The sequence below is a fragment of the Grampus griseus genome (assembly GCF_964374135.1).
Source record: "Grampus griseus genome assembly, chromosome: 16".
Taxonomy (NCBI): domain Eukaryota; kingdom Metazoa; phylum Chordata; class Mammalia; order Artiodactyla; family Delphinidae; genus Grampus; species Grampus griseus.
Window position 1 is genome coordinate 4,772,941 of NC_139010.1, and position 23,897 is coordinate 4,796,837.

A 23,897-nucleotide genomic window follows, 5' to 3' on the forward strand; every position below is an offset into this window, starting at 1 on the left:
TACACCAGCCTTGGTCCTTCCCCAGTGGACCAGAGGTCCTGCCCCGATTTCCTGGATGCATAAGATCTCCCCCTGTTCCCATGCCACTACTGGAAAGGAAGGGAAAGGAAGACTATGGGAGAAATGGACTATATAGGGTGTTTAAACTTTCAAGTGACTGCTAATTTACAGACAGAGAGAGAGAGGGAGAGACTAATCCAAAATGAAAGAGTGTGTCATACAGCAAAATGTAAGTTGAATTTTTAGTACTAGACAGAACGGGAGCTTCAGAGCAAGAGGAGATAAACTCTATAGTTTAAAAAAGTAAAGATAGCATGTTTGCACCCTAAACCATGGGGCGTAAACGCCCAGGGTTCAAGTCGCCCTAAGGGCTGTGTGCAGGGGCTTTTAATCTCTGGAATGAGATTAAACGGCAGGGGGAGAAGCGCTGGGGCAGGAGTAGCTGGGCGATACTTATCCTTTGGCAACCCAAGATTGATTTTTACTTTATTTTTAATTGAAGTATAGTTGGTTTACAATAGTATATTCGTTTCAGGTGTACAGCAAAGTGATTCCATGACACATATATATGTATATACCTATATTCCTTTCTTTCTGTTCTTTTCCATTATAGTTTATGACACGATATCGACTATAGTTCCCTGTGCTACACAGTACATCCTTGTTGTTTATCTATGTTATACACGGTAGTGTGCATCTGTTAATCCCAACGCTGGAGTTTTGAGGAGTGGAGTTCCTTCTCAGGGATGCAAGGGCAATTTCCACAGTGTCAGCTGGGTCCAGGGGTTTCCTGGGGAGATCAGGCGTCTGGAGGAAGCTGTATCCCCAATAGAGGCTGCAGGCAGCTTCAGCAGTCCTGGGAAATGGAAGGGAAGTTCATGGTCTGTGTGACTCCCAACTGGAATCCCTGTGGGTCCACGGAGGCCCAAGACTGGCCAGAGAGCATGGGGGGATTGGGCGGAGATGACCTCTCACCCCATGATGCGCTGCCTTTTTTTTTTTCCAGTTTGTTTGTTTTACTGACACCTGGTTGCTCAGGCTTTGACCGCGTACTTCCGCAGTGGGTACAGCCTCTCCTTCCACTGCTGCTTCTTGGTCTTCAGGTTCTCTTCGTGTTTGCTGAGCCGGCGGCGCATGGCACGCGTTTTCTTGGGCCGCAGATCCAGGGGCTAGTACTTCTTGCCCTGATAGAATTTCCTGAGGTTCTCTTTCTGAGTCTGGTTAGTGACGGTGAGCACACGGGCGATGGATTTGCGAACAACACGGATCCTGGAGAGTTAGGCAGCCGCGCCGCCTGTTACTTTAGCCACGCGTAGCTGGGACAGCTCCACTTTCAGGTCCTCCAGCTGTTTCAGCAGCTCCTCCTTCTTCTTGCCGCGAAGGTCTCGAGCCTTAATCTTGGCCATGACTGTAGAGTCAGCCTCCGCTGCCTCCTCGGAGGGAAAAGGCTCATTCCCACGCAGGAGAAAGTGGGCTCCTGGGGGGGGGGAGGAGTGCACAGCCTGACGGGGTGGTGGCGTGTGTTCCAGGGGAGGGAAGCGAGTCCCGCCTGGCAGCCAGGTTTGCTGATATGAACTTGGCACGAGGAGCACAAGCTCTCACCTTCTAGGACACACGGTGACACTCATGACCACCACTGAACCTCCTTTTGCAAAGCACAGACTTCTGGGGACGGCCCAAAAAGGGAGACAGAACTCGCCTGGAACAATGACATCATTGCTCCGCTCTGAGCTTCAAGCTGGGCTTTTAAGTCTATGGTGAGGCTTTGGAAAGCTGAGCTGTCAAGTGAGAGCAAAGGATTTCTCAGAACCCACAAAATGACTTTTTTTTTTTTTTTTTTAAGATCAAAGCTTGGAGGCGTAACTGGAAAGTAAATCATACAGCAAATCGCCAGGGGACAGCAGTTATAAGGTCAAGGTCATTCCTACCTAAGAGAGAAAGCCCCCTGGGGCCGGGAGATGTGAGGACCTGAGGTGGGGAGGGCAGAGACCCTTCCCCCTGCCCCCATGTGCCCCTGGGGAGGGCGGAGGGGGCAGAGTCACTGCAGATGGTGCTTACCCTGAGAGGACTCCGCTTTGGCCTTGAGACAGTAATATTTAAAACCGACGGAGAACTTACTGCATTGGACTGAACACCCTGCAGAGGCCCAGGAGAGACGTGCACTCCGTGCAGTTTCCGGGCTCCAGGGCCACGGGGAAGCAGGTACTGGAAAAGAGGGAACTGCATTTCTGTACATGTGGGACACGGGGTGTGGCTTTTGAGACCCCCGGCCCAGCTCTTACTGCAGAAGCTGACGAGTCTCAGCCTGGGTATGTGGAGCTCCTTTGCATACGCTGTGAGCGCCCCGTACCGGGGCACAGGTGGCAGGTGACGACCAGGACAGCCAGTAAGGGAAGAGTGCAGAGCGTTCCGTGCTGGGGGGATACAGCCACCAGGATCCGATGGCGGAGGGACTTGGAGTCTGAGAGAGGATGACGCGGCATCGGCCAGGGCCTCCTCCCTCTGTGAAGCTGCCCTGAGGTCTCACCACCACTGGGCCTGGCCCTTTCGTGGGCGTCTCAACGTAAAAAGAAACTCAACCAAGTAAGTCTAGAGGGTTACAAGCAAACACGCGTTCCCTGTACTCTGTCCCCCACTCTCGTTATGCCTCGTGTAATTTCCAAGAGAACTTTATGCAGCTGTAAACGCCATCCTGGTCCCCCTTTCTCCACAAATGGGAGTGTCCTCTGCGTGCTGTGCTGACCTTGACCTATCGGAGACCTTCCGTGTCAGCGTGGAGGGCTTCCTGGCTCTGCTCCGTGGCTGCCTGGTATCCCACTTCGTGATTGGCTGGGCCATAATTTTTTTCACATTCCCTCCAGTGGTGAGCGCTGAGTGTCTCTCAACTTGTTTCTAAAGTGAGCAGTGCTGCAACGAGATGGATAAGCTTGAACATCTTCACTTTTCAGGGGTGCAGGTTCGTCTGCAGGATAAGTTGCCAGGAGGGTGTGGCTGTATTTAGAGAATGTGTGCATTTGTAATTTTGATAGATATTAATAAGCTGCTCTCCAAAAACACTGTACCCGTTTACACTCCCACCAGCTATTAGGAGGGCATTTTTAGCTCAACAGACCCAAAGTTTTGAACCTTTCTTCCAGGCCTGCCCCTCCTTCATTCGTTTACTCAGGCCTGAAAGCAGGAGGCCCTATCTTGCCCCCCCTGCCCCCCATGAGGAAGCCCGGGCAGTGATTCTCCGAAGACAATCTGTCCCTTCCTCTCGCCTTCTCTCCTACCACACCTGCCCTTCTCACCTGGACACCTGTGTGAGCCTCCTGACTCACTTCCCCCCTCGTATCTTCCGCCACCTCTTCTCCACATGCAAGCAGCGGGGCCCAGGCTACCCCCATCACCGCAGGCAGGCTCCTGACCGCCTCCCGCAGACACCCAAAACAGAGCAATGCCCGCTGCGGGGTCGTCTGTTTTGCACACCTGTCAAAACCTGGTGCTGGTGCTGTCTGCTCTGCTACTGTAACTCCCGACCCCCTGGAGCCAAGGACAAGGTCTCTGCGCCCAGGTGAAGGTTCAGAGCGTTGTTCTTGGGTTTTACCCAGAGGCCTCACAGACCCACCCAGGCGGCTTCTTACATCCCACTGCCCTGATACACACACACGCACCACACCACCCCCGGGCTTACTCGGGTCTCTTCTCTGGAGAAAGAGAAACACAGCGGCCTCTGCAAGCTGAGGGTGTGGAGAAGAGAGAAGGAAGGGACAGGAAGGCCCCAGGGCCAGGGTGAGGATGAGTTAAGCTGGAGGTCACTTTAGCAGTTGTTCTGTTCAGCAGAGGAGAATGCAGCTAAAGTGACGAGTGGGCACCTCAGGGCTCAATGCCACGCATGCCTCTAGGCTGGTGACAAGTGGGCAGGCCTTGCGACAAGCAATGTGCACCGTCCTGTCCTGTTTGTGAGCAAACCCACGGGCCTTGCCCTCCGGGCAGGCAGAGCACTTCCGTGCGTGTGTGCCGGACCTGCGCGCAGGAGGCCGAGATCCCACTGGCCTCCAGAACACATGGCTCAAGGTCCTCTAAACATTCCATCCAGAGAAGAAGCAAAGGTTTGGAAGATTCACCTGAGAGGCTCAGGTACGGTGTCTGCTTCCCAAGTTCCCACAGCAAACGGGCAGCCAGCTCTGACCCGCTGGGCTGAGCTGGGGCCGGGCTCAGAGGTGCTGGATGCAGCCCTAGGTCCAGGCAGTAAGCTCTGCTGAGCGCCTGCACCTGGGACGTGGCCGGGCACGGGCGGGGGGTGTGGACAGGTGACACCTACAACAGCACTCCTTCCTGCGGACCCTCCCCGCACACCCTTGCAGGGTCCTGGCAGCTGGCCTGCCCCCTGCGCTGGGATGATGTCCCGGAGAGCAGGGGTGTGAGATGACCTCCAGGAGACTAAGGCACCTCTAAGCGCTTTGAGTGTATTTCCCGCTCGCGGGTGTTTCTGCTTTAGTCACAAATGGCAATGCAGTCTCTGATTACCTAGTAACTGAGATGGGCTTTAAATAAACACAGGTTCATCCAGTCCACAGGAGAGACCAACACGGCAGGACAGGACCCCTTGCCTGGAGAGGTAGGGGCACGGTATACAGACATGCATCCTGGGGTCTGGAGAGGGTCCAGCATCACGGAAACCCTTTACGACATTGAGATTGTGTTGGATTTCACTTCAAGGTCCTTCCCCACCCCCCCGGTCTCGGGGTCGTTTGAAGGGAAAATTCGGAAAAATCTGAGCTGGGGATCATTTCCCTGAGCAGGGCGTCACGGAAATGGATGGCCTCACGCTGCTGCACCTGTCTCCCTGGCTGCGCTCCTTAATCACCTGGAACGGAGCTGTCTTACAAGACGCCGGCAGCTCCACTGCCTCTGGCAGAGAATTATTCCAGAATCCTTTATGGTGTGGCCAAAGAAACATACGAAGCCTTTACTAGAGGCGGCAAAAGAGGCTCAGGAAGGGGGCCCTGAGATCCGGTGTCTAGGGCAGGGCAGGGGACAGACAGCACAGGGAAGCAGGCACCTGCGGCTCCTGACCCAGCCCGTGGACCTGCCGGCTGTTTGTTCCCAGCCGCCCCTCGCGGCCCTCACAGTTGCCCGTCATCCGAGTCACTGAGGAACCGGGGCAAAGAGGCCCTGCCCAAGGTCACCCCAGGCGAATCTGGGAGTCCAACCCAGATGCCCCCAACTTCAGTGTCTGTACATCCCTGTAGACCGTATGCAGGATTCTCTGGACAGGAAGTATGTGGAGGCAAGTGAACGTTCCTGGGAATTGGGGGTCGTGTGAAAACTCAGGCCACAGGCTTCTAACCACACCTATTAACTCCAGACCCCTTGACTCCACGGTGAAGCCCTGAGAAGCCCCGGGGCTTCAAGCGGCCGCTCAGATTTTTATTAAACTGCTGCGCCAGCACATCATTTCTGCTCAAACGTGACAGCCTGTTTGTAGAGTTTGGCAGGGCAAGGAATTTCATTAACATGATGTCTGCTTCTGCAACTGTTTTCCAAGACCGGCTGCAGGAAGGATGGAGACAGAGGCATCCTTGCCCTGGAGGAGGGGCGGACGTCCCCTGTGAGTGCGCCCATGTCGGGGGTCAGAGCCGTCCAGCTCCGGCTGGATGAAATCCAGCCCTTCTGCTTTTGTAAGTAGAGCTGGACGGGGCACAGCCTCGCTGTTTGGTTCTCACAGCGTCGTGGCTGTTTTGCTCTACAACCCAAAGCTGAGCGGCTGCAACGCAGACCACACGTCCCACGAAGCCGGGAAGATTTACTCTCTGGTTCTTTACAGACAAAGTTTGCCAACCCTGCGCTAAATCAAGATGGGAGGCTGTGAGAAAGCTGGCCGTGCACCATGGATTATTGTAATTCACTAAGCTCTCTGCCAACTACAGAACACGGCGACTCTCTGATTTGAGGTGGTTGAGATCACCCCATGCCCTCTCCCCACAGCAAAGCCCGCGCTGCCTGCCACCTCCTGGACCCGTTTGGTATCTTGCGCTCTTTTGCCATAAAGCCACCCTCTCTCTCCCACCGGGGTCTCCCCCGTGCGTTAAGCAGAGAGCGCTGTCTCCGCCCAAACCCGGCTCAGCCTCAGAGCTCCTGCCGCGCTGCAGGATCCCCTGGGAGGGCAGAGGGCTCTGTGACAGTTTGCCATCAGGATGTGCCCCGTTTCCGTCTAACAGGGAGGTTCCCAGGAAAGCAGGCGGAGGCCAAGGTCCGCTTAGCTCAGTGCTGCCTCACTGGTTCCTTTTGACTGGCACCTGCATCTCACCTCTCCCCACCATCACTGACCCGGAGTCTGCTGGCCCAAGGACAGCCATGCCTTACCTCTACCGGGCCCCAGGGCCTCAGGAGCCCCCCGCCCCCAAGGATGCCCGCATCACCCACTCCTCGGGCCAGAGCTTTGAGGAGCTGAGGCAGACGTGTCTGCAGAAGGGCGTTCTGTTGGAGGATGCAGACTTCCCAGCCAACAGCTCCTCTCTCTTCTACAGCGAGAGGCCCCAGCTCCCCTTCGTGTGGAAAAGGCGAGGGGTGAGTGCTGCCAGGGCGGGTGGGCAACAGACAGGGGGTGTGCAGCTCAGCAGCCCAGGAGGGGGCATCAAGGGAAGGATGGCCTGGGAGGCATGGGCTATGCACAAACTGGACTTAGGCACATCTCCTGAGACCCCTAGAAGGTATGCGGTTTGAAGGCAGGAATGATGCTCGGGGAGGCAACTGGCTGCTCTGGGTGGTGGCCAGGGTGTCTGGCTCCATGATTCCCCACCGAGGCCCGGGACTCAGGATCAGAGAAGGTCTTGTCACAGGTGGTGAGTGGAAGTCAAAGCTTTATCCGGAAGTGTCAGGTGACATGTCCCACCAGAGCCCAAGGGCAAACACACAGAAACGGGTGGGAGGTTGTTCCCCGCAGATCCCTTGCGCTAACGTTGAGACAATGCGCCCGAGGTGCTCAGGGGCTTCTGGCCAGAGCCTAGGATGCCCAGAGTGGACAGAGCTCACTCAGTGAGCACTCAGGACCTGTGCGATGGACAGAAGGCATGTGAAGCAGGGATTCTCTCCCCAAATCATCTCCCTTCCTGGAGGGCAGCCACCATCTGTGTCCCCGCAGACCCCCCGCCACCAGCAGTCTGGAGGTGATGGTCCCACGTGGCACCAGCTGGTTCCTGGGACCAGGAATCGATATTTGCCATGCTGGATCAGTCAGGGCTCGACCTCTGACCGGGCGCCGGCTGGCTCTCCTTCCGCCAGGGAGGGTGCTGGTCTGGGAACGGCTCCTGTGGGGACAGGACGCTGTGGGCAAGGCTAAGGGTGCCGGACCCAAAGGGGAGACCCTGAGTGCTGGTGCCACCCTGCCGCTAACGTGACCCCTGACCGTGGTCCCAGGCCTCAGTCTCCCCGCCTGTAAGGGGGGAACGTTAACGACCAACGTAGGTCCGACGTCTGGCACACGGAAGTTGCTCAACAAGTGACGGCTGTTGCTCTGATTGCGGTTGCTGTTACTGCAACAGCGCTGAATCCCATCTCACCACGAGCACCACATCGACCTCACCATCTCCCTACATTCAAATGATGTCGATATTGTAAACATATAACATGTCTACTTATAAAAAACAAACAAACACGAAAACCTCCGGCCTCTTCAGGGCCGGGCCCAAAGCACACGTAAGCTGTTATTTACACAGTGGTAAGCTCTTTTTAAAAAATTAATTAATTAATTTATTTATTTACTTTGGCCGCGCCAGGTCTTAGTCGCGGCACACGGGATATTCGTTGCGGCACACAGGATACTCGTTGCGGCACACGGGATATTCGTTGCGGCACGCGGGCTCCTTAGTTGCGGCACGCATGCGGGATCTAGTTCCCCGAGTGCAGAGTCTTACCCACTGGACACCAGGGAAGTCCCACGCAGTGGTTAGCTCTTAACTGTTATCTCCCGTTGTAGCGTGTGTGTGTGTGTGTGCGTGCGAGCGCACATCTCTATGCCGTGCTGCCCTGCTTCAGGAGGAAGCCACTTCTGGTTGTCCGGTATTTTCCTAAGTCTGACAAGCCTATCACGGAATGTCTCAGCCTTTCTTCTGAGAAATTCCAGTCTCTTCCTTTCCTCCTAACTGGTCTCCCTGCTTCCAGCCGCAGCCCGACAGGCCGCGCCTACTGCCACCAGGGGCCTTGCCGTCCCCTGCTCTGCACCCTCAGTGGGCTCAGCGATAGCCAGGAGTGAGGCCCAGGCTGCCACACAGCCCGTCCCCAGGCTGCCCTGCACCCGCCGCCCCCTCCCCGCGGTCGGCCCCTCCCCGCGGTCGGCCCCTCCCGTCGGAACGCCGTATCGATCTGGGAGGCCCTGCTCTGCCTGGGGAATCTGGGCTGTCGTTCAGGGGCCTCGCCCACCAAGCCTTCCTGGCTCCCTGCAGCACCGTCGGCCGTCCCATTTCAGCACTCACGCTGTTTTAATGTAATGACCTGCCCGTGTCCCTCCTCGGCAACCAAGCCTTCTGAGAGGCAGGCCCTCATTCATCCCACACCCCACTGCACTCTCAGCTTCCAGCACCTTCTGTCACCTTCTAAACAATGATAGCAGCCAACAGTTACTATGACCGGCCAACACTGACTGTTCCAGGATTATCTCATTTAATCGCAAACAGTCCTAAAATCCGGGCATCGTCACTCTCCCCATTCTAGCGAAGGAGACGCTGGAGCCTGACGGCTGACGCGCACAGGCAGCACATGACAGAGCCGGGCACCTCCCCAGGCACTGCCCCGGAGCGTCGGCCACGGGTGTGACTGGCACCCGACGCCGTCCCCACCCCCGGTCCAGGAGGGCGCCCACCCTCCAGCCTGCACGGTCATCCCCTGGCTTCAGGTGTCGTTCTGGAGCCTACGGCTCGCCCTCTCTCTGCCAAAGTGGAAATTGCTCCACGATAAGAGCGTGACGTGCACAGGCCAGGCTGGAGACCGTCTTTGTGCCCTTCTGGAACGAGGGCCCCTGGGACCCCCAAGGGGTTCCAGCGCCCCAGACCTCAGCTCTGGGAGGTGCTCACCTTAACGTTGACGTCTGCTCAGTGTTGCCCCGAATGATGGGCGAGGCTCCCACCCGAAGGCCTGACACCTCGGGCCCCTCCACGCTCCGCTTTGGTGTATCATAACCGGGCAGCTGTCCTTCCTGCATTCACTTTCAGAGTCCGTTCTGCCCCTTGCTTGGTCTGCGGCTGCGTTCACCCGCTCTGTCTTCAGTCCCAGAAACACACTCTGCGTGTCTCCTACTCAGGGGGGGCAGGGGCCTTGCGTCCCGTCTGACACGCGTCTGTGACGTCAGAGGCGAGGACCCGGGAGGGGATTGAGGCTGCTCTGGCAGGACAGAGCCCGGGTCCCCGCGACGGGGTCAGCCAGGGCAGCAGCGCCGCGGGAAGAGTCGCGGCGTCCCTCTGGGAGCCTCCGTGGCTCGGGCGCTGTCTGCCTTTCTCCTCGGCCCTCACGTGCTGTGTGTCCCAGCAGCGACTGCCTGGCCATCCAGTGGGAACGTGGGGCGGGCGCTCTGCCAGCACCACCTTCTTGGAAAACACAGCTCTGCTTGGGGGCCGGGGAGTGGTGCCCGAGAGCAACCAGAGCCAGGAAAGTCAGGGGACGTCCGGGGGTGCCGGAGAGGCGCCTCGTCCCCCCGGGAGCCTGGGGCAAGGAGGCTCCGAGGGGGAACCTGGGCCTGGGGTTGGGGTAGGAAGGGGAGGTCGCCCGGGGGTGAGCCCTCCTCAGGCCTCGCGGGGAGGGCTGTGGATCTGGGGGGGCGTCTCCCGGCCTGATGGGGACACAGCCGGGGTGCAGTGCAGCCGAGGGCCTCCCTTCTGCACCTGCAGCCCGAGCCCCTCAACTCACAAGCGCCTTGGCTTCCCTTCGGCCCCCGACTTCCTGTCTGCCTGCTCCCATCTGCCGTCTTCCATGCAATTCCCTGCTGACTCTTAGGCCTCCTGAAGGCCCCGGTCCCGCCTCGAGCTGGGCTGACGGCCCCTGGCAGCCTGCGTGCACCACGGCACATGGCCGAGACCTCCCTGCACAGTGGGGCTCCCTTTGGGGCTGCCCTCCCCCCAGAGGCCACTGCGCTCCAGGTCCCCCTTCTGCCTCGACGGCCCTGGGCACACGGCCGGGATCAGCGCACAGCCGTGGGTCGTAGGGCCCAGCCTCTCCAGCCTTGTTAGAAATGCGGCTTTTCCCTTCGTAAATTAAGTTCTTAATAGAGAAAAGTCTGTGTGTGCGACTGAGCCCCTAATGAGGTACGAGGTGAACCGTACAGGCCCTGAAAGCAAACATTCCTGGACGCTTGGTCCCAAGTCCTCCAGGGAAACCACCTGCTGGTGCCCAGGCCGGCCTCCCTCCCCGGGTCCCCAAGCTGCAGTCTGGGGTCCCCTCAGGTCTGTGGAGACCCCTCTGATCCTCCCTTCACAGGACGGTGGTTTCAGGTAACCCTCGTCCTCAAGCCCCCAGACAGCATTTCTCACGAACAAACACACCTCTGGGGCCCACACTCCTATGCAGGACTCCCAGGCATAAGCGCCACGCACGGGAGCGCACACGGGGCACACGCGTGGGCCCGCGCACTCCACATGCCCACACACGTCACACATTCAGCAGAGGAGGCACCCACGCCCGTCAGCACACACGCCATGTGGCACACGGGCGTCCGACACTCCCACGCAGCGCCCCGTCACACACAGGTGAATATGTAGATCACAGAGGTTTTTCTTAGGGCAATGAAACTATTCTGTATGATACTGTAATGGTGAATATACGACACCATGCGTTTATCAGACACACAGAACTTCAGAGCACAAAGAGTGAACCTTAATATATACGAACTTAAAAATCATCCAGGAGGATAAAGGAATCCCAAAATGAAAAGCAGCATGTGACAAAACAATCTAATAGTATCACAGATCTATGAAACAAACTCATTGAAGGTGCAGGCGAGAAAGGCGCTGACCTAAGTAACTCTGGAAATGAGTGCAGTCTGTGAGATTGAAAGCCAGAGAGATTGGGACTTCCCTAGTGGTCCAGTGGTTAAGACTCTGCGCTTCCTAATACAGGGGGCGAGGGTTCCATCCCTGGTCGTGGAACTAAGATCCCACATGCCGCGTGGCCAAAGAAAGAAAGAAGGACAGAGAGATTGTACACAAGCACTGTACACTAGCTGGTAAAGTTGTTTCTCATGGGGTACAGGACAACAGTTCTGATACCATTATGCATATCTACTGAATTGAACAATTAAGTAAATGGGTGGCAGATGGGGGAAGCCAGGTTTCTCATCGTTGGAGTGAGAGGTTACGAAGAAGCCTGGTGGAGGAGGCTAGAATGATATAAGTGGTAGTGTGTCAGAGCTGGGGACCTCAGTATGAACTCAGGTTTAGTTGAATAGAGATGGTTACACATCAGTGAGTATATGCGTCACTCATGGGTTAGTACACAGGTGTTATTTCCTTGTTTATCAGCTGAGAGGGCTAGAAACAACGACAATCCCATAGCAACAAGCACTCTTACTTCTCTGGTCTTGGTTTCTAACACCATTCTCCAATCAAAGGAACCAGGGCTCCTTGGAGATAAGGCTGATTGTAGGACTGGGGCAAGAAATACAGAAGATGAGCCTAGAGTATCTTGCAGTGCCAGGAAGTGAATGCGTGTGTGTATGCTTTAAACACACACACACACACACACACACACACACACACACACACACACAGTGATGGAGTTATGTCAAAGGGACACAGGAGCCAACTGAAGGAGCCGGAAGTAGCCAAAGCTGGAACAATGAGAGCAGCAAAATAAGTAAAATGGTATTGGATTATAAATCAAAGTATAAAATTAATATTCATGAGTCCACACTGATGTAAATAAATCATTGGATAAATAAACGGGGGAGAAGAGACAAATCTGCCACATAGAAGAGTTCCGGGGAATTTAGGCAGACTCTCTGCCCTCAAGGTCTAGCATGACCCCCACTCCTAAGTCCTTCCGAAGAGGACAGTAATGGGGGTGAGAGGAAGTTCACAGAGGAGAAACATGACAGACAGGAGACCTCCGCCGGTGATCAAGGCGACATCGACAGGGACAAGTCATGAAGACGCGATGTATGCTCGCTGCGACGTGATGAGAACGGTACCTCACCCCAGTCTATGCGTGAGAAAACCAGCAGACACATCCCAACTGAGGAACATTCTACAGAACACCGGCAGTGCCTCAAAACTGTCCAGGTAGGGGAGGGAGGGAGACGCAAGAGGGAAGAGATATGGGAACATATGTATATGTATAACGGATTCACTTTGTTATAAAGCAGAAACGAACACACCATTGTAAAGCAATTATACTCCAATAAAGATGTAAAAAAAAACCTGTCCAGGTCATGAAAAACAAGGAAAGCCTGAGAAACTGTCACGGGCCAGAGGAGCCTCTGGAGACTTGACTAAGTGTGATGATGTGGGATCCTGCAATGGGATCTTCCAACAGAAAAAGCACGTTAGGTGAAAACTAAGGAAACGTGAATATGGTGTGAACTTTAATAACAATGACAAACTGGTTCAGTCACTGTAACAAAGGCACCGCACCGATGTAAGATGTTAATGTACAACCGTATCAATCAAAGAGATGAAGAGAGAAAAGCGGCTGGGACTACATGGTTCCAGAAAGCAGGAGAAATGCCTCCATCTCCCTCTCGGTCTCAGTACTAACAGCTTCACGCTCAGGCCCCATTCCACGTGAGACGAGAGGAGGCTCATTTAAACCTCACAGCAGCCCTAGGGGGAAGAGTGCAGCCCCATTTTGAAAATTAGGAAACTGAAGCACTGAGTGAGAACAGAATCCCTCCGCTTGCAAGCGGGGGAACTGGAACTTGCACCTGCAGTCTGTCAGGAACCAGGGTTCTCGGCCTCTGTTAGACCTGCGCGGTCTCCTAGGAGTTTCGACTCGCCCAGGAAACAACAAGAGTCGGAAGCCGATGCAAAACGCAAGAGGTTTATTGAAGGCTGGTGCACCGGGGTTCCTTGGTCCTCACGTAGGAGGTCGAAGAAGGAACCCTTTTGGGCGCGAATATGTCAGTTTTATAGGTTCCCACTTCCCCGTATGTAAATTATAGATTTGGTTGTGTTCTCCTGCTGATTGGTCCCGGCTTAGGCTCGGACCAGAGAGGGAACTTGTCCCCAGCTGCCTGATTGGTCTTTGACAGACACCTTTTTTACATTTTGTTATCTCCCTCCTTCTCGGAAGGGGGCCGGACATCCTGGAAATTCACCCATTGTCTAAGAAGCCCCTATTGTCTGGAGAGTTCTTAATCATTAGCTGGAACAATGTCCCTCGAGTCCCACATTCCCCCCTTTTTCTTGTGACTATTGATTCCAATCATGGAATCTCAACCTTCTGTTCGTAAACTTTGGTACTGTTGTCTTAACATTAGAACTTGTACAGTACTGATACGTTCTCTAATAAATGCTATCAAGCGATTTAGAACACATGGTCCAAAAGTTAAAATCAACAATAAAACAATAAGAGGTCCCAACAGAGTAGAGATTAAGGTGGTAAACCAGGGGGACTTATCAAACCATGATTGAAACCATCCTTTTTCGTTCTCTCTCTCCCTTTGCCTTTTATCTAAGCGTTCCCTTAGTTTATCCATGGTTTTGGTAATGGTTCCTGAATGATCAATATAAAAGCAACATATTTTTTTAGAGCGGCGCATAATCCCCCTTCCTTAAGAAACAGCAAATCTAGGCTGCAACACCATTTCTGAAAGTGAGGTGAGTGATTCCTTTAGTTGAGTTATGGAACTTTCTAATGCTCGAAGGTCGATGTCTACAGCCTGTCTTAAACTTGCATAATACTGGGGTTGTTGTATGAGGGCTGTGGTTCCTGTTCCCATCCCGGCAGATATTCCTAGTCAGTCAGTAAAGGCAGTAAAACCAAAATTATAAGTCTTAGGTTCGTAGAAGCTTGAGTTTGAGCGGGTTGTCGGTTCTTTGGGCCCGCCATCCTGATGATGCCGTCGCTGGTGCAGCCTTCACATGTGAAGCATGGATCCAGGCAGCGATGCCGTCCACTTTTATGGCCGTTGGGGTGGTGAGGAGGACGGCGTATGGTCCTTTCCATCGAGGTTCCAACGTCTGGGTTCGATGCCGACGGACGTATACGGAGTCTCCGACTTGGAAAGGATGAGTTTCTCCCGGTGTTCCCGGTTGGTAGGCCTTGGCGAGTTGGGACCATATTTCTTTCTGGACCAATTGGAGTCCCAGTAGCCTAGCATATAAGTCAGTGTTATTTTGACAATCAGGTTTTATTTCTTTTCCTAAAGTGAGGAGGGGAGGCGGGGCACCATATAATATTTCAAAAGGAGTAAGATGGTATCGGGAAGGTGTATTTCTAACCCGGAATAGGGCCAAAGGAAGGAGCACCGTCCAATCGGTACCGCCAGTCTCCAAGGACAATTTAGTTAGGGTCTCTTTTAGAGTCCTATTCATTCTTTCTACCTGACCTAAACTTTGGGGTCTATAGGCACAATGTAATTTCCAATCAGTCCCCAAATATCTGGCCACATCCTGACTTACCTGGGCGACGAAGGCTGGACCATTATCAGACCCTATTACCTTTGATGCTCCAAATCGAGGAAAAATTTCTTCTAAAATCTTCTTGACTACTACAGCAGCTGTTTCTTTCTTTGTTGGGAAAGCCTCTATCCATCCTGAAAAAGTGTCTACAAAAACTAAAAGGTATTTATTACCGTACCTTCCAGGACGCACTTCGGTAAAGTCCACTTCCCAGTAAGTTCCTGGGCGGTCCCCCCTGAGTCTCTTTCCAGCTTCAAGTTTCCCTTTGTGAGCATTTACCTGTTGACATGGGACGCATTCCTGCACAATTTGTTCAGCTAATTTTGTCATTCCAGGGGTTTCGTACCCGGCTTTTTGTAAAAAGGCTACCATCTTTTTAGTCCCCAAATGTGTCCATCTGTGCATCTGTTGTAACATGGATTCTGCTTGCTGAGGGGACAAAGTTCCTTTTGTTGTGGCCGGGATGATTTCTTCATCGCGGCCTGGTTTTTCAGGAACTTTATCTGACAGTCCTAAAATGACTTCTCCCGATGCTATTTCTCGGGCCACTTGGTCAGCCATATTATTTCCCCTAATTATTGGGGTATTTCCTTTTTGATGTCCAGGGCAGTGGATGACACTGACTTTAGTAGGAAGCATGAGTGCAGTCAACAAAGCCACGATTTCATCTTTGTTTTTAATTTCTTTGCCACCTGAAGTTAGTAGCCCTCTCTGTTGGTAAATGGCACCGTGGATATGAGCGGTAGCAAACGCATATCTACTGTCTGTGTAGATGTTTACTTTTTTATTCTCTGCCATCTCTAATGCCCTCGTCAGGGCAATTAATTCAGCTCGTTGGGCTGAGGTCCCTTGTGGTAGCGCCGCTGCCCATATGACTTGTTTTCCGTCTACAACGGCTGCCCCAGTTCGACGCTTACCTTCCTCCAGGAAACTGCTCCCATCCGTGAACCAGGTGAAATCAGCATCAGGGAGGGGCAGGTCCATCAGATCTGGCCTACTGCCGTGTGCTGCGGCTAGTACTTCCTGACAATCATGTATGATGGTGGAGCCTTCCAAGTCAGGATCAGGTAGCAAGGTGGCTGGATTGAGTCCTGTGGCTGGAGCAAACTTGATGCGATCTGAGTTTAGCAACAGGGTTTGGTAATGGGTCATCCTGGCATTAGTTAGCCACCTATCCGGTGGTTGACGGACTACATTTTCCAGGGCATGAGGAGCTGTTATCGTTAGATTTTGTCCTAAAGTTAGTTTGTCAGCATCTTTGACTAGAACGGCTACTGCAGCGATTATCTTTAAACAGGTGGGCCATCCTGATGCCACAGGGTCCAATTTTTTTGACAAATAAGCAACTGGGCGATTCCAGGGACCCAATTTCTGAGTCAATACTCCTTTTGCAATGCCCTTATTTTTGGCCACGTATAAATGAAAAGGTTTGGTTACATCTGGCAGTCCTACGGCTGGAGCTGAAAGTAAAGCTCGTTTGATTTGGTCAAAAGCCCATTGTTCCTTATCGCCCCAAACGAAAGGAGTGCTGTTTTTGGTTAGGGGGTACAATGGGGCTGCCAGCTCAGCAAACCCTGGAATCCATAGTCTACAGAATCCGGCCGTCCCCAAAAATTCTCTAACCTGCCTGGCGTTTTTGGGAGCCGGAATTTGGGCCACCGTATCCTTTCTGCTCTCCGTGAGCCATCTTTGCCCCCCTTTTAATAGATACCCCAGGTAACTGACCTGTTGTCGGCATATTTGTGCTTTCTTGGCTGAGGCTCTATATCCCAGGGTTCCAAGTTCCGTTAACAGTTTTTCAGTACCCTTGATACAATCTTCTTGGGTCTCAGCAGCTAATAAAATATCATCAACGTATTGGAGTAATGTTACCTGGGGATTTGATTCTCTATATAATGCCAAATCCTGATGGAGGGCTTCATCAAAGATGGTCGGGGAGTTCTTAAATCCCTGAGGTAGCCGTGTCCATGTCAGCTGACCAGACATTCCCGATGTTGGATCTTTCCATTCGAAGGCAAAGTAGGGTTGGCTCAGGGGAGAGAGTCTTAAACAGAAAAAAGCATCTTTAAGGTCCAAAACAGTATACCACGTATGTTGAGGTGGAAGAGTGCTCAGGAGGTTGTAAGGGTTTGGAACTGTGGGGTGGAGGTCTGCCACCCGTTTGTTTACCTCTCGTAGATCCTGCACCGGCCGATAATCATTTGTTCCTGGTTTCTTTACCGGCAGGAGAGGGGTGTTCCATGCTGATTGACATCTTATTAAGATGCCCAAGTCTAGTAGCCTCTGTATATGGGGACGGATACCGTCTTTGGCTTCTCTACTCATGGGGTATTGACGGACCGTTATTGGGGTGGCAGTTGCCTTGAGTTCCACTAGCACCGGGGGCCGATTTTTGGCCATCCCCATACCGGCAGTTTCTGCCCAGGCTTGAGGGAACCGAGTTACCCAATCAGTAACATTAACTCGTGAGGATGAAGGCTGCTCGTATAATTTATATTCATCTTCTAATTTCATAGTCAATATTTGAAGTAACCTTCCCTTATTATCAGTTATGGTGGGACCTTCTGGCTGAAAGTGGATTTGAGCCCCTACTTTGGAGAGTAAATCTCTTCCCAGCAAAGGATAGGGGCATTCCGGAATAATCGAAAATGAATGGGTTACTCGTCCAATCCCAAGATCTACTGTCCTTCGTGTGGTCCATGAATATTGTTTATTCCCAGTGGCTCCTTGTACCCATGACCTTTTAGCTGAGATAGGACCTTTTGAGTGGAGAAGGACGGAGTGCTGGGCTCCGGTATCTACCAAAAATTGAACAGGTTCCCCCTCCACTTTAAGAGTTACCCGGGGCTCGGGGAGAGGGTTCGAGCCCTGACTTTCCTAGTCGTCTTCTTTCAATGTTAAGATTTTGTTTTTGGTTGGCCTTCCTCCATTCTTTTTCTTAGGGCATTCTCTCGCCCAATGTCCTTTTTCTTTACAGTAGGCACATTGGTCCTTGTCTAATGGCCGCCTTCTGTCTGCCGTTCGCCCTTCCTGCCTATTTCTATCCCCTATATTTCTTCCTCCAACCACAGTGGCCAGTATCTTACTTAAATTCCTCTCCTGTCTCTTATCCCGTCTTATTTCACGGGCTTCCTGTTCTTTCTGCTTTCTTTCTTCCTTCTCTTCCTCTGTTTCTCTTTTGTTATATACTTTATCTGCCTCTTTTACTAACTCCTGAAGCGAAAATCCCTGCAAGCCATCTAGCCTCTGTAATTTCTTCTTAATATCAGGGGCCGCTTGATCTATGAAAGCCATTGCTATAGTAGCCCTATGTCCCTCCGAAGTTGGATCATAAGGGGTAAAGCTTCTAAAGGCTTCCATTAAACGTTCCAGGAACACAGTTGGCGATTCCTGGGGCCCCTGAGTTACTTCCCTTACCTTAGCCAAATTAGTGGGCCGTCTGGCCGCTCCATGGAGACCCGCCACCAGAGCCTGGCGATACATTTTCAGGCGCTCCCTACCTTCCGGGGCATTGAAATCCCAGTTTGGCCTGACGAGTGGGAAACCAGCATCAATCTCGTTAGGCAGCTGGGTAGGTTGCCCATTGGCGCCTAATACATTTTTTTTCTGGCTTCTAAAATAACCCGTTGCCTCTCCTCAGTCGTTAGGAGAGTCTGAAGCAGCTGCTGACAATCATCCCATGTGGGCTGGTGGGAGAAAACAAGAGATTCTATTAAAGCGGTAAGGGCCTGTGGATTTTCGGAAAAAGTTGGGTTATGCATTTTCCAATTATAAAGATCTGCAGAGGAAAAGGGCCAATATTGGAGAGGTCTATTCCCTTGGCCGTCGGGGGGGCCATATTCTCTAAGAGGTAGGGCAGTGGAGTCCGGGGAGATAGCCCTCCGGCTCCTAGTGCCCGCTGAGGGACCCCTTTCTTCTTCCATCATGGATGGTTCCTTTGGTGCCGAGGGCACTGGAGCTGGGGGTCCTCTAGGTGGTAGGGGATTTGGGGCCGGAGGATAAGGGGGTGGGGAATCCAAAAGAAGCAAATCGGACTCCGGGTCAGGATAAATCGCCTTCGGTGGATCCGGGGCATCGGGTAGCTTCTCCGTGTTGGGGTTTTTCTTTAAGGCTAATATCTCCGACGCTGCTGATGTATGCGCGGACGTACCTGTTGAGGAAACAAAGGGCCGGACCCACGGAGGTGGGGAGAGAATTAAATCTTCCCAGACCAAGACATATGGTACTTGGTCTGGATGTCCGTGGGTATCTATATTAAATATCTTAGACTTCAGCAGCTTAATCTTGTCTAATAAAAAGGATCCTTCGGGGGGCCATCCTATCTGAAATGTTGGCCATTCAGAGGCACACAAAGTCTGCCACTTTCCTTTCTTTACCTCTACCGAAAAATTATGGGCTCTGGCCCGAACTTCGGTCCAATAGCTTAGGGTAAGGGAAAGAGGAGTCGTCATAGTTTGTCCCATTGTCGTCCGTCAGAGAAGAAGAATAGACCACAATACAGAAACAGTTAAAAACTCCACGAAACACATATACACATGGGCCACCGCGAGCTCGCTTCCAAACCGAAACTTCTTCAGATGGCAGTTATCACCAAGGGAGCTGCCGAAACCGAGTGAAGGGGAGACAGAGTTTGCCTCTCCTTCCAGATGAGCCACCAGGGCGTCCCCTAGGGCTCATGGACGCCGGCTGTTAGCACGTCTGCCTAGCCAGAGGTCCGATACAGATTCCATAATAAGCCGATTCTTACGGCTTTCCTCCGATAATGGCCCACAAAGAACAAGGGACAAACAGACAATCAAGCTCGAGCTTACCTGGTACCTCCAACTCCCGATGTTCTTGTGGTCCGGGGCGAGTGGAATCCCGGACGAGCCCCCAAATGTTAGACCTGCGCGGTCTCCTAGGAGTTTCGACTCGCCCAGGAAACAACAAGAGTCGGAAGCCGATGCAAAACGCAAGAGGTTTATTGAAGGCCGGTGCACCGGGGTTCCTTGGTCCTCACGCAGGAGGTCGAAGAAGGAACACTTTTGGGCGCGAATATGTCAGTTTTATAGGTTCCCACTTCCCCGTATGTAAATTATAGATTTGGTTGTGTTCTCCTGCTGATTGGTCCCGGCTTAGGCTCGGACCAGAGAGGGAACTTGTCCCCAGCTGCCTGATTGGTCTTTGACAGACACCTTTTTTACATTTTGTTATCTCCCTCCTTCTCGGAAGGGGGCCGGACATCCTGGAAATTCACCCATTGTCTAAGAAGCCCCTATTGTCTGGAGAGTTCTTAATCATTAGCTGGAACAATGTCCCTCGAGTCCCACACCTCCTTAATCAATAGAGGCTGACCAGAGGCCAGACAGGAAAGTCAGGCAAGGCTTTATGGGGGCTCCTGCTGCAGCAGGGGGTAGCGAGATCAAGCAACATGCTTCCTTTTCCCCTGGGGGGATGGGGCGGCGAGCTTGTTCCTTATACGGGGTGAGAGTAGCGGTGCGTCCAGGGGTCGGGCGGGAGGCGTGGCCTAGGCGGTCTGCCCACCCCTTAGGTGGTGTTGCGTGCGGGGGGCGTGCGCAGTGCCCTGCTTTTGCTCGCGGCGCTTCAAAAGTGGCAGTTGGTTATTTTTCTTGGTCTCTTTTGTCCAGAATTTGTCTCAACTGTGCATGCACGTGGTTATTTTTAGTCCCATACAGTTTCTTTGTATTCGGTTGCTCAAGGAGAGGTGTGTCCAGGTGCCAGCACGGCAGCCCTGGAGCCAAGGGTCCCAGATCCCCGCCTGTCTCCTTACCACCACACCCACTGCCTCTCTCACAGAGTTCTCAGCATCTCTGGTTTCCTCAGAGCTCCAAGTAAACCCCATCCCTGCTTCCCACGTTCTTCCACACCTCCAGCCGGGGCGAGCCCCGGGAGGTGGTTCTTGGTTAGAAAAAATCTGGCTGAGGGGCGCCACCTAGTGGTAATCCTTGTTCCCTGCAGCCGTTGCCAGGCTTTCTTGCCGCCCTCACAGGCTGAACGGGAGCTACGAGGCTCTGAAGCGGGGCAGCGCCATCGAGGCCATAGAGGACTTCACCGCGGGCGTGGCAGAGACCTTCACAACCAAGGAGGCTCCCGGGAACTTCTCTGAGATTCTAGACAAGGCCTTGAAGAGGGGCTGTCTGGTGGGCTGCTCCATTGACGTAAGTCGTTGGCTGGCCGCATCCCAGGCACTGTTCTAGGCTCAGATGCCAGGCTGCCCACGGAAGAGGCATACATTGCAGGGGGGCGGGGGCAATGCTTATTCATTTTAATTAAAACAAATGTTTGTGTTTAATGGTTTTCGAGTTGCAGAGGTAAGACGCCCTTGCTGTATCAGGTGGAAGAATCCTGAGATGACGGACAGGGCAAAACTCTGTCTCCCTCCCCCGGTCCATGCCGGGACGCCTGTCGGGTGTCCGTCACGCCTCTGTCCTCGCTCATGCAACAGGCACGCGCGTATATGCACAGACTCGGGGGCGGTGTTTACTGAATGGAACCTTACTATTCACTTTCCTGAAACTTGTCTCTTTCACTTCATAGATCATGAAAAAATATATCCGTGGAGAGAAACAGAACAGCATTTTTTCTAATTTCTTTATGCATACAAACACACGCATGTGATTTTAACCGCATCTATTTTTTGAATCCTATTCAACTTTTCTATTTCCTCTTGGATTATCCTGGGGAATTTATCCTTTGCTAGTAAATTTCCTCTACTTTTTCAAGTTTGTGACATAGAATTGCATGTCATAGGGTTATATTCTTCTTACTGCCTCTTTGGTGTCTGTCCCTTGCTGTTGCTATGTGGTGGGAAAGGTCAGGTTTTTCTGTTTGGGGGCAAGAATGTCAGCTCTTCAGTGAAGTCCAAGCAGAGAACAAGGGGCCTCCACCCTGGGAAGAGGCTGGGAATCGCTATATGTCACTGCTCACCACTTAGGGGGCTTCCCGTGTACCCATTTTATATGCCCACTCACAGGGCCCTCACCTGAGGGGGCAGGAGGGACTGCGCCAGACACAGAGCTGGGTCTGGCCAGCTGGGGAAGGTTTGACGTAGATACTGCTCCTTTTTTGTTTTAGATCAGAAATGCTGCAGAACCTGAAGCCCGGACTCCTTTTGGTCTCATTAGGGGTCATGCCTACACAGTGACGGGCGTTGACCAGGTAGGCAACAGGGACCCCTGTTGACAGGGTATGGGGACAGACTTCGTAAACCTATATAGCGCATTGCAGTTTAAACTGCAGTTTCGGACATGACAGAGGATGTCTCATCCACAAAAGAAAGGCTGGAATTCAAAACAGCAAACGGGAGAGAGAGAGAGAGAGAGAGAGAGAGAGGAGAGAGAGAGAGAAAAGAGCGAGAGAGAGAGAGAAGAGAGCGAGCGAGCGAGAGAGAGAGAGAAGAGAGAGAGAGAGAGAAGAGAGAGAAGAGAGTGAGCGAGAGAGAAAGAGAGAGAGAGAAGAGAGAGAGAGAGAGGAGAGAGAGAGAGAGAGGAGAGAGAGAGGAGAGAGAGAGAGAAGAGAGAGAGGAGAGAGAGAAGAGAGATAGAAGAGAGAGAAGAGAGCGAGCGAATGAGAGAGAAAGAGAGATAGAGGGGAGAGAGAGAGAGAGAGGAGAGAGAGAGAAGAGAGCGAGAGAGAGAGAGAAGAGAGCGAGAGAGAGAGAGAAGAGAGAGAGAGAGAGAAGAGAGAGAAGAGAGTGAGCGAGAGAGAAAGAGAGAGAGAGAAGAGAGAGAGAGAGAGGAGAGAGAGAGAGAGAGGAGAGAGAGAGGAGAGAGAGAGAGAAGAGAGAGAAGAGAGCGAGCGAATGAGAGAGAAAGAGAGATAGAGGGGGGAGAGAGAGAGAGAGAAGAGAGAGAAGAGAGAAGAGAGAGGAGAGAGAGAGAGAGGAGAGAGAGAGAGAGCGACCTGTGAGGCCGGCACAGTATAAACTTGGTCAGCAGCTGCAGGAACCTGGTCTTTGTTTTTTCTGTTCTTTTCTTCCCTGATTCCACATCAGTCCTGTCATAGTCACTGTTCCCCAGAGAAGCCGCACCCGTAGGCTAAGTCTGTATATGAAGAGACTTAGTAGTCGGAATTGCTCACCTGATTATAGAGGCCGAGAAGCCCTGCCTTCCACAAGCTGCAGCCAGTGGTGGAGTTCCAGTCCCAGCCCAAGAGCCTAAGAACCAGGAGCATCAGTAAGTCCCAGCCCAAGAGCAGAAGAGGCCCAAAGTCCCAGCTCAGCAGTCAGGCAGAGAGGGCAAATTCTCCCTTCCTTTGCCTTTTTGTTCTTTTTGGACCTTCAGCTGATTAGATGGGGCCCACGCACAAAGGGGAAGGCCATGTGCTCTACTCAGTCTGCCAGTTCAGATGCCCATCTCATCCAGACCTTCACAGACACACCCAGAATAATGCGTAACCAGACATCTAGGCACGCCATGGCTCAGCCAAGTTGACACATAAAATTAACCGTCACAAGTCCTATTCTCTGCAGCTGTAGCTCAGGGTGGCACTGATCCCCGGGGCGGGGAGGGGGCGCAGCCAGACCCCACATGGCACCACTGTAACCTCGGGGAGTGCTTTGTTTGGAGGAGTGCGCGGGAAAGAGGAGGGGAGAAAGTGAGATGAGAGAGGAAGATGAGAAGCAGAGGGTGGCGCCTTTGCAAGGTCAAGTTCAGTGAAGTCCAAAGCGTTTCCCTCCATGCCCCGCTTGGGTGAATCTCAAACCCAGTCAGTAGCGGACCTGGGCACCTCCGGTCTCCTCCAGCGGCTGCCATGTTTTGAGCGACATGCTCCAAATGAGTGGGGAGCACGGGGTGCAGAGGGAGCCTGTCCCTCCCCCTCAGCGGGAGGCGTGATCAACGTGTCCTAGAGGGAGAGGCAGCTGGACTCTTTGCAGTGTTAGCTCCCTCCTCGCCCCTCCCTGTCTACACACGCCTTCCAATCATTCACTTGAGCAGGCCTGTGATTCCTGATGTCAGATCTTCTAAATGTTACTCCAAGTGATGACAGAAACCTTCCCATCGTACACTCTGTTCAATTGCGTGTGCTTCCCCTCCACCTGTAAGGAATTCACCTCCCCACACATTTCAACGAATGAACCTCTTTCATGGCGAACTTGGACTCTGGAGAGGTCCTACTCACTTAAATGACTTTGCACGTAAAAAGAGAACATTTATGCCAAAGTGTTCTGAGAACTAAAATTCCTGGATCGTTGATGAACCGAAGTCTTTGACTCTCACCCTTCCACCCCCAAAACCTCTCTATGCATTGGTGCACTTTCCTGCTCTGGGCAGAGCCTGAGGGCTGAGTCCTCTTTCTGTCCTGGCTCAA

General features: G+C 52.9%; 1 protein-coding gene and 1 pseudogene across 2 annotated transcripts in view; one reads left to right on the forward strand and one right to left on the reverse strand.

The window, feature by feature from the left end:
* Nucleotides 1-1,008: 1,008 nt before the first annotated feature.
* LOC309834510 (large ribosomal subunit protein uL29-like) lies at nt 1,009-1,434 on the reverse strand (annotated as a pseudogene). Its single transcript has one exon. The product of its transcript is annotated as a large ribosomal subunit protein uL29-like (transcript).
* A 4,905-nt stretch (nt 1,435-6,339) lies between these two features.
* CAPN9 (calpain 9) overlaps nt 6,340-23,897 on the forward strand; it is a gene marked incomplete at both ends in the record, with an annotated part of 31,657 nt that continues 14,099 nt past the window's right edge. The window contains 3 exons of the mRNA XM_082673724.1: nt 6,340-6,545; nt 20,578-20,746; nt 21,663-21,746. Of these exons, the coding sequence (XP_082529850.1) occupies nt 6,340-6,545; nt 20,578-20,746; nt 21,663-21,746 (459 nt within the window). The remainder of the gene's footprint in view (nt 6,546-20,577; nt 20,747-21,662; nt 21,747-23,897) is intronic.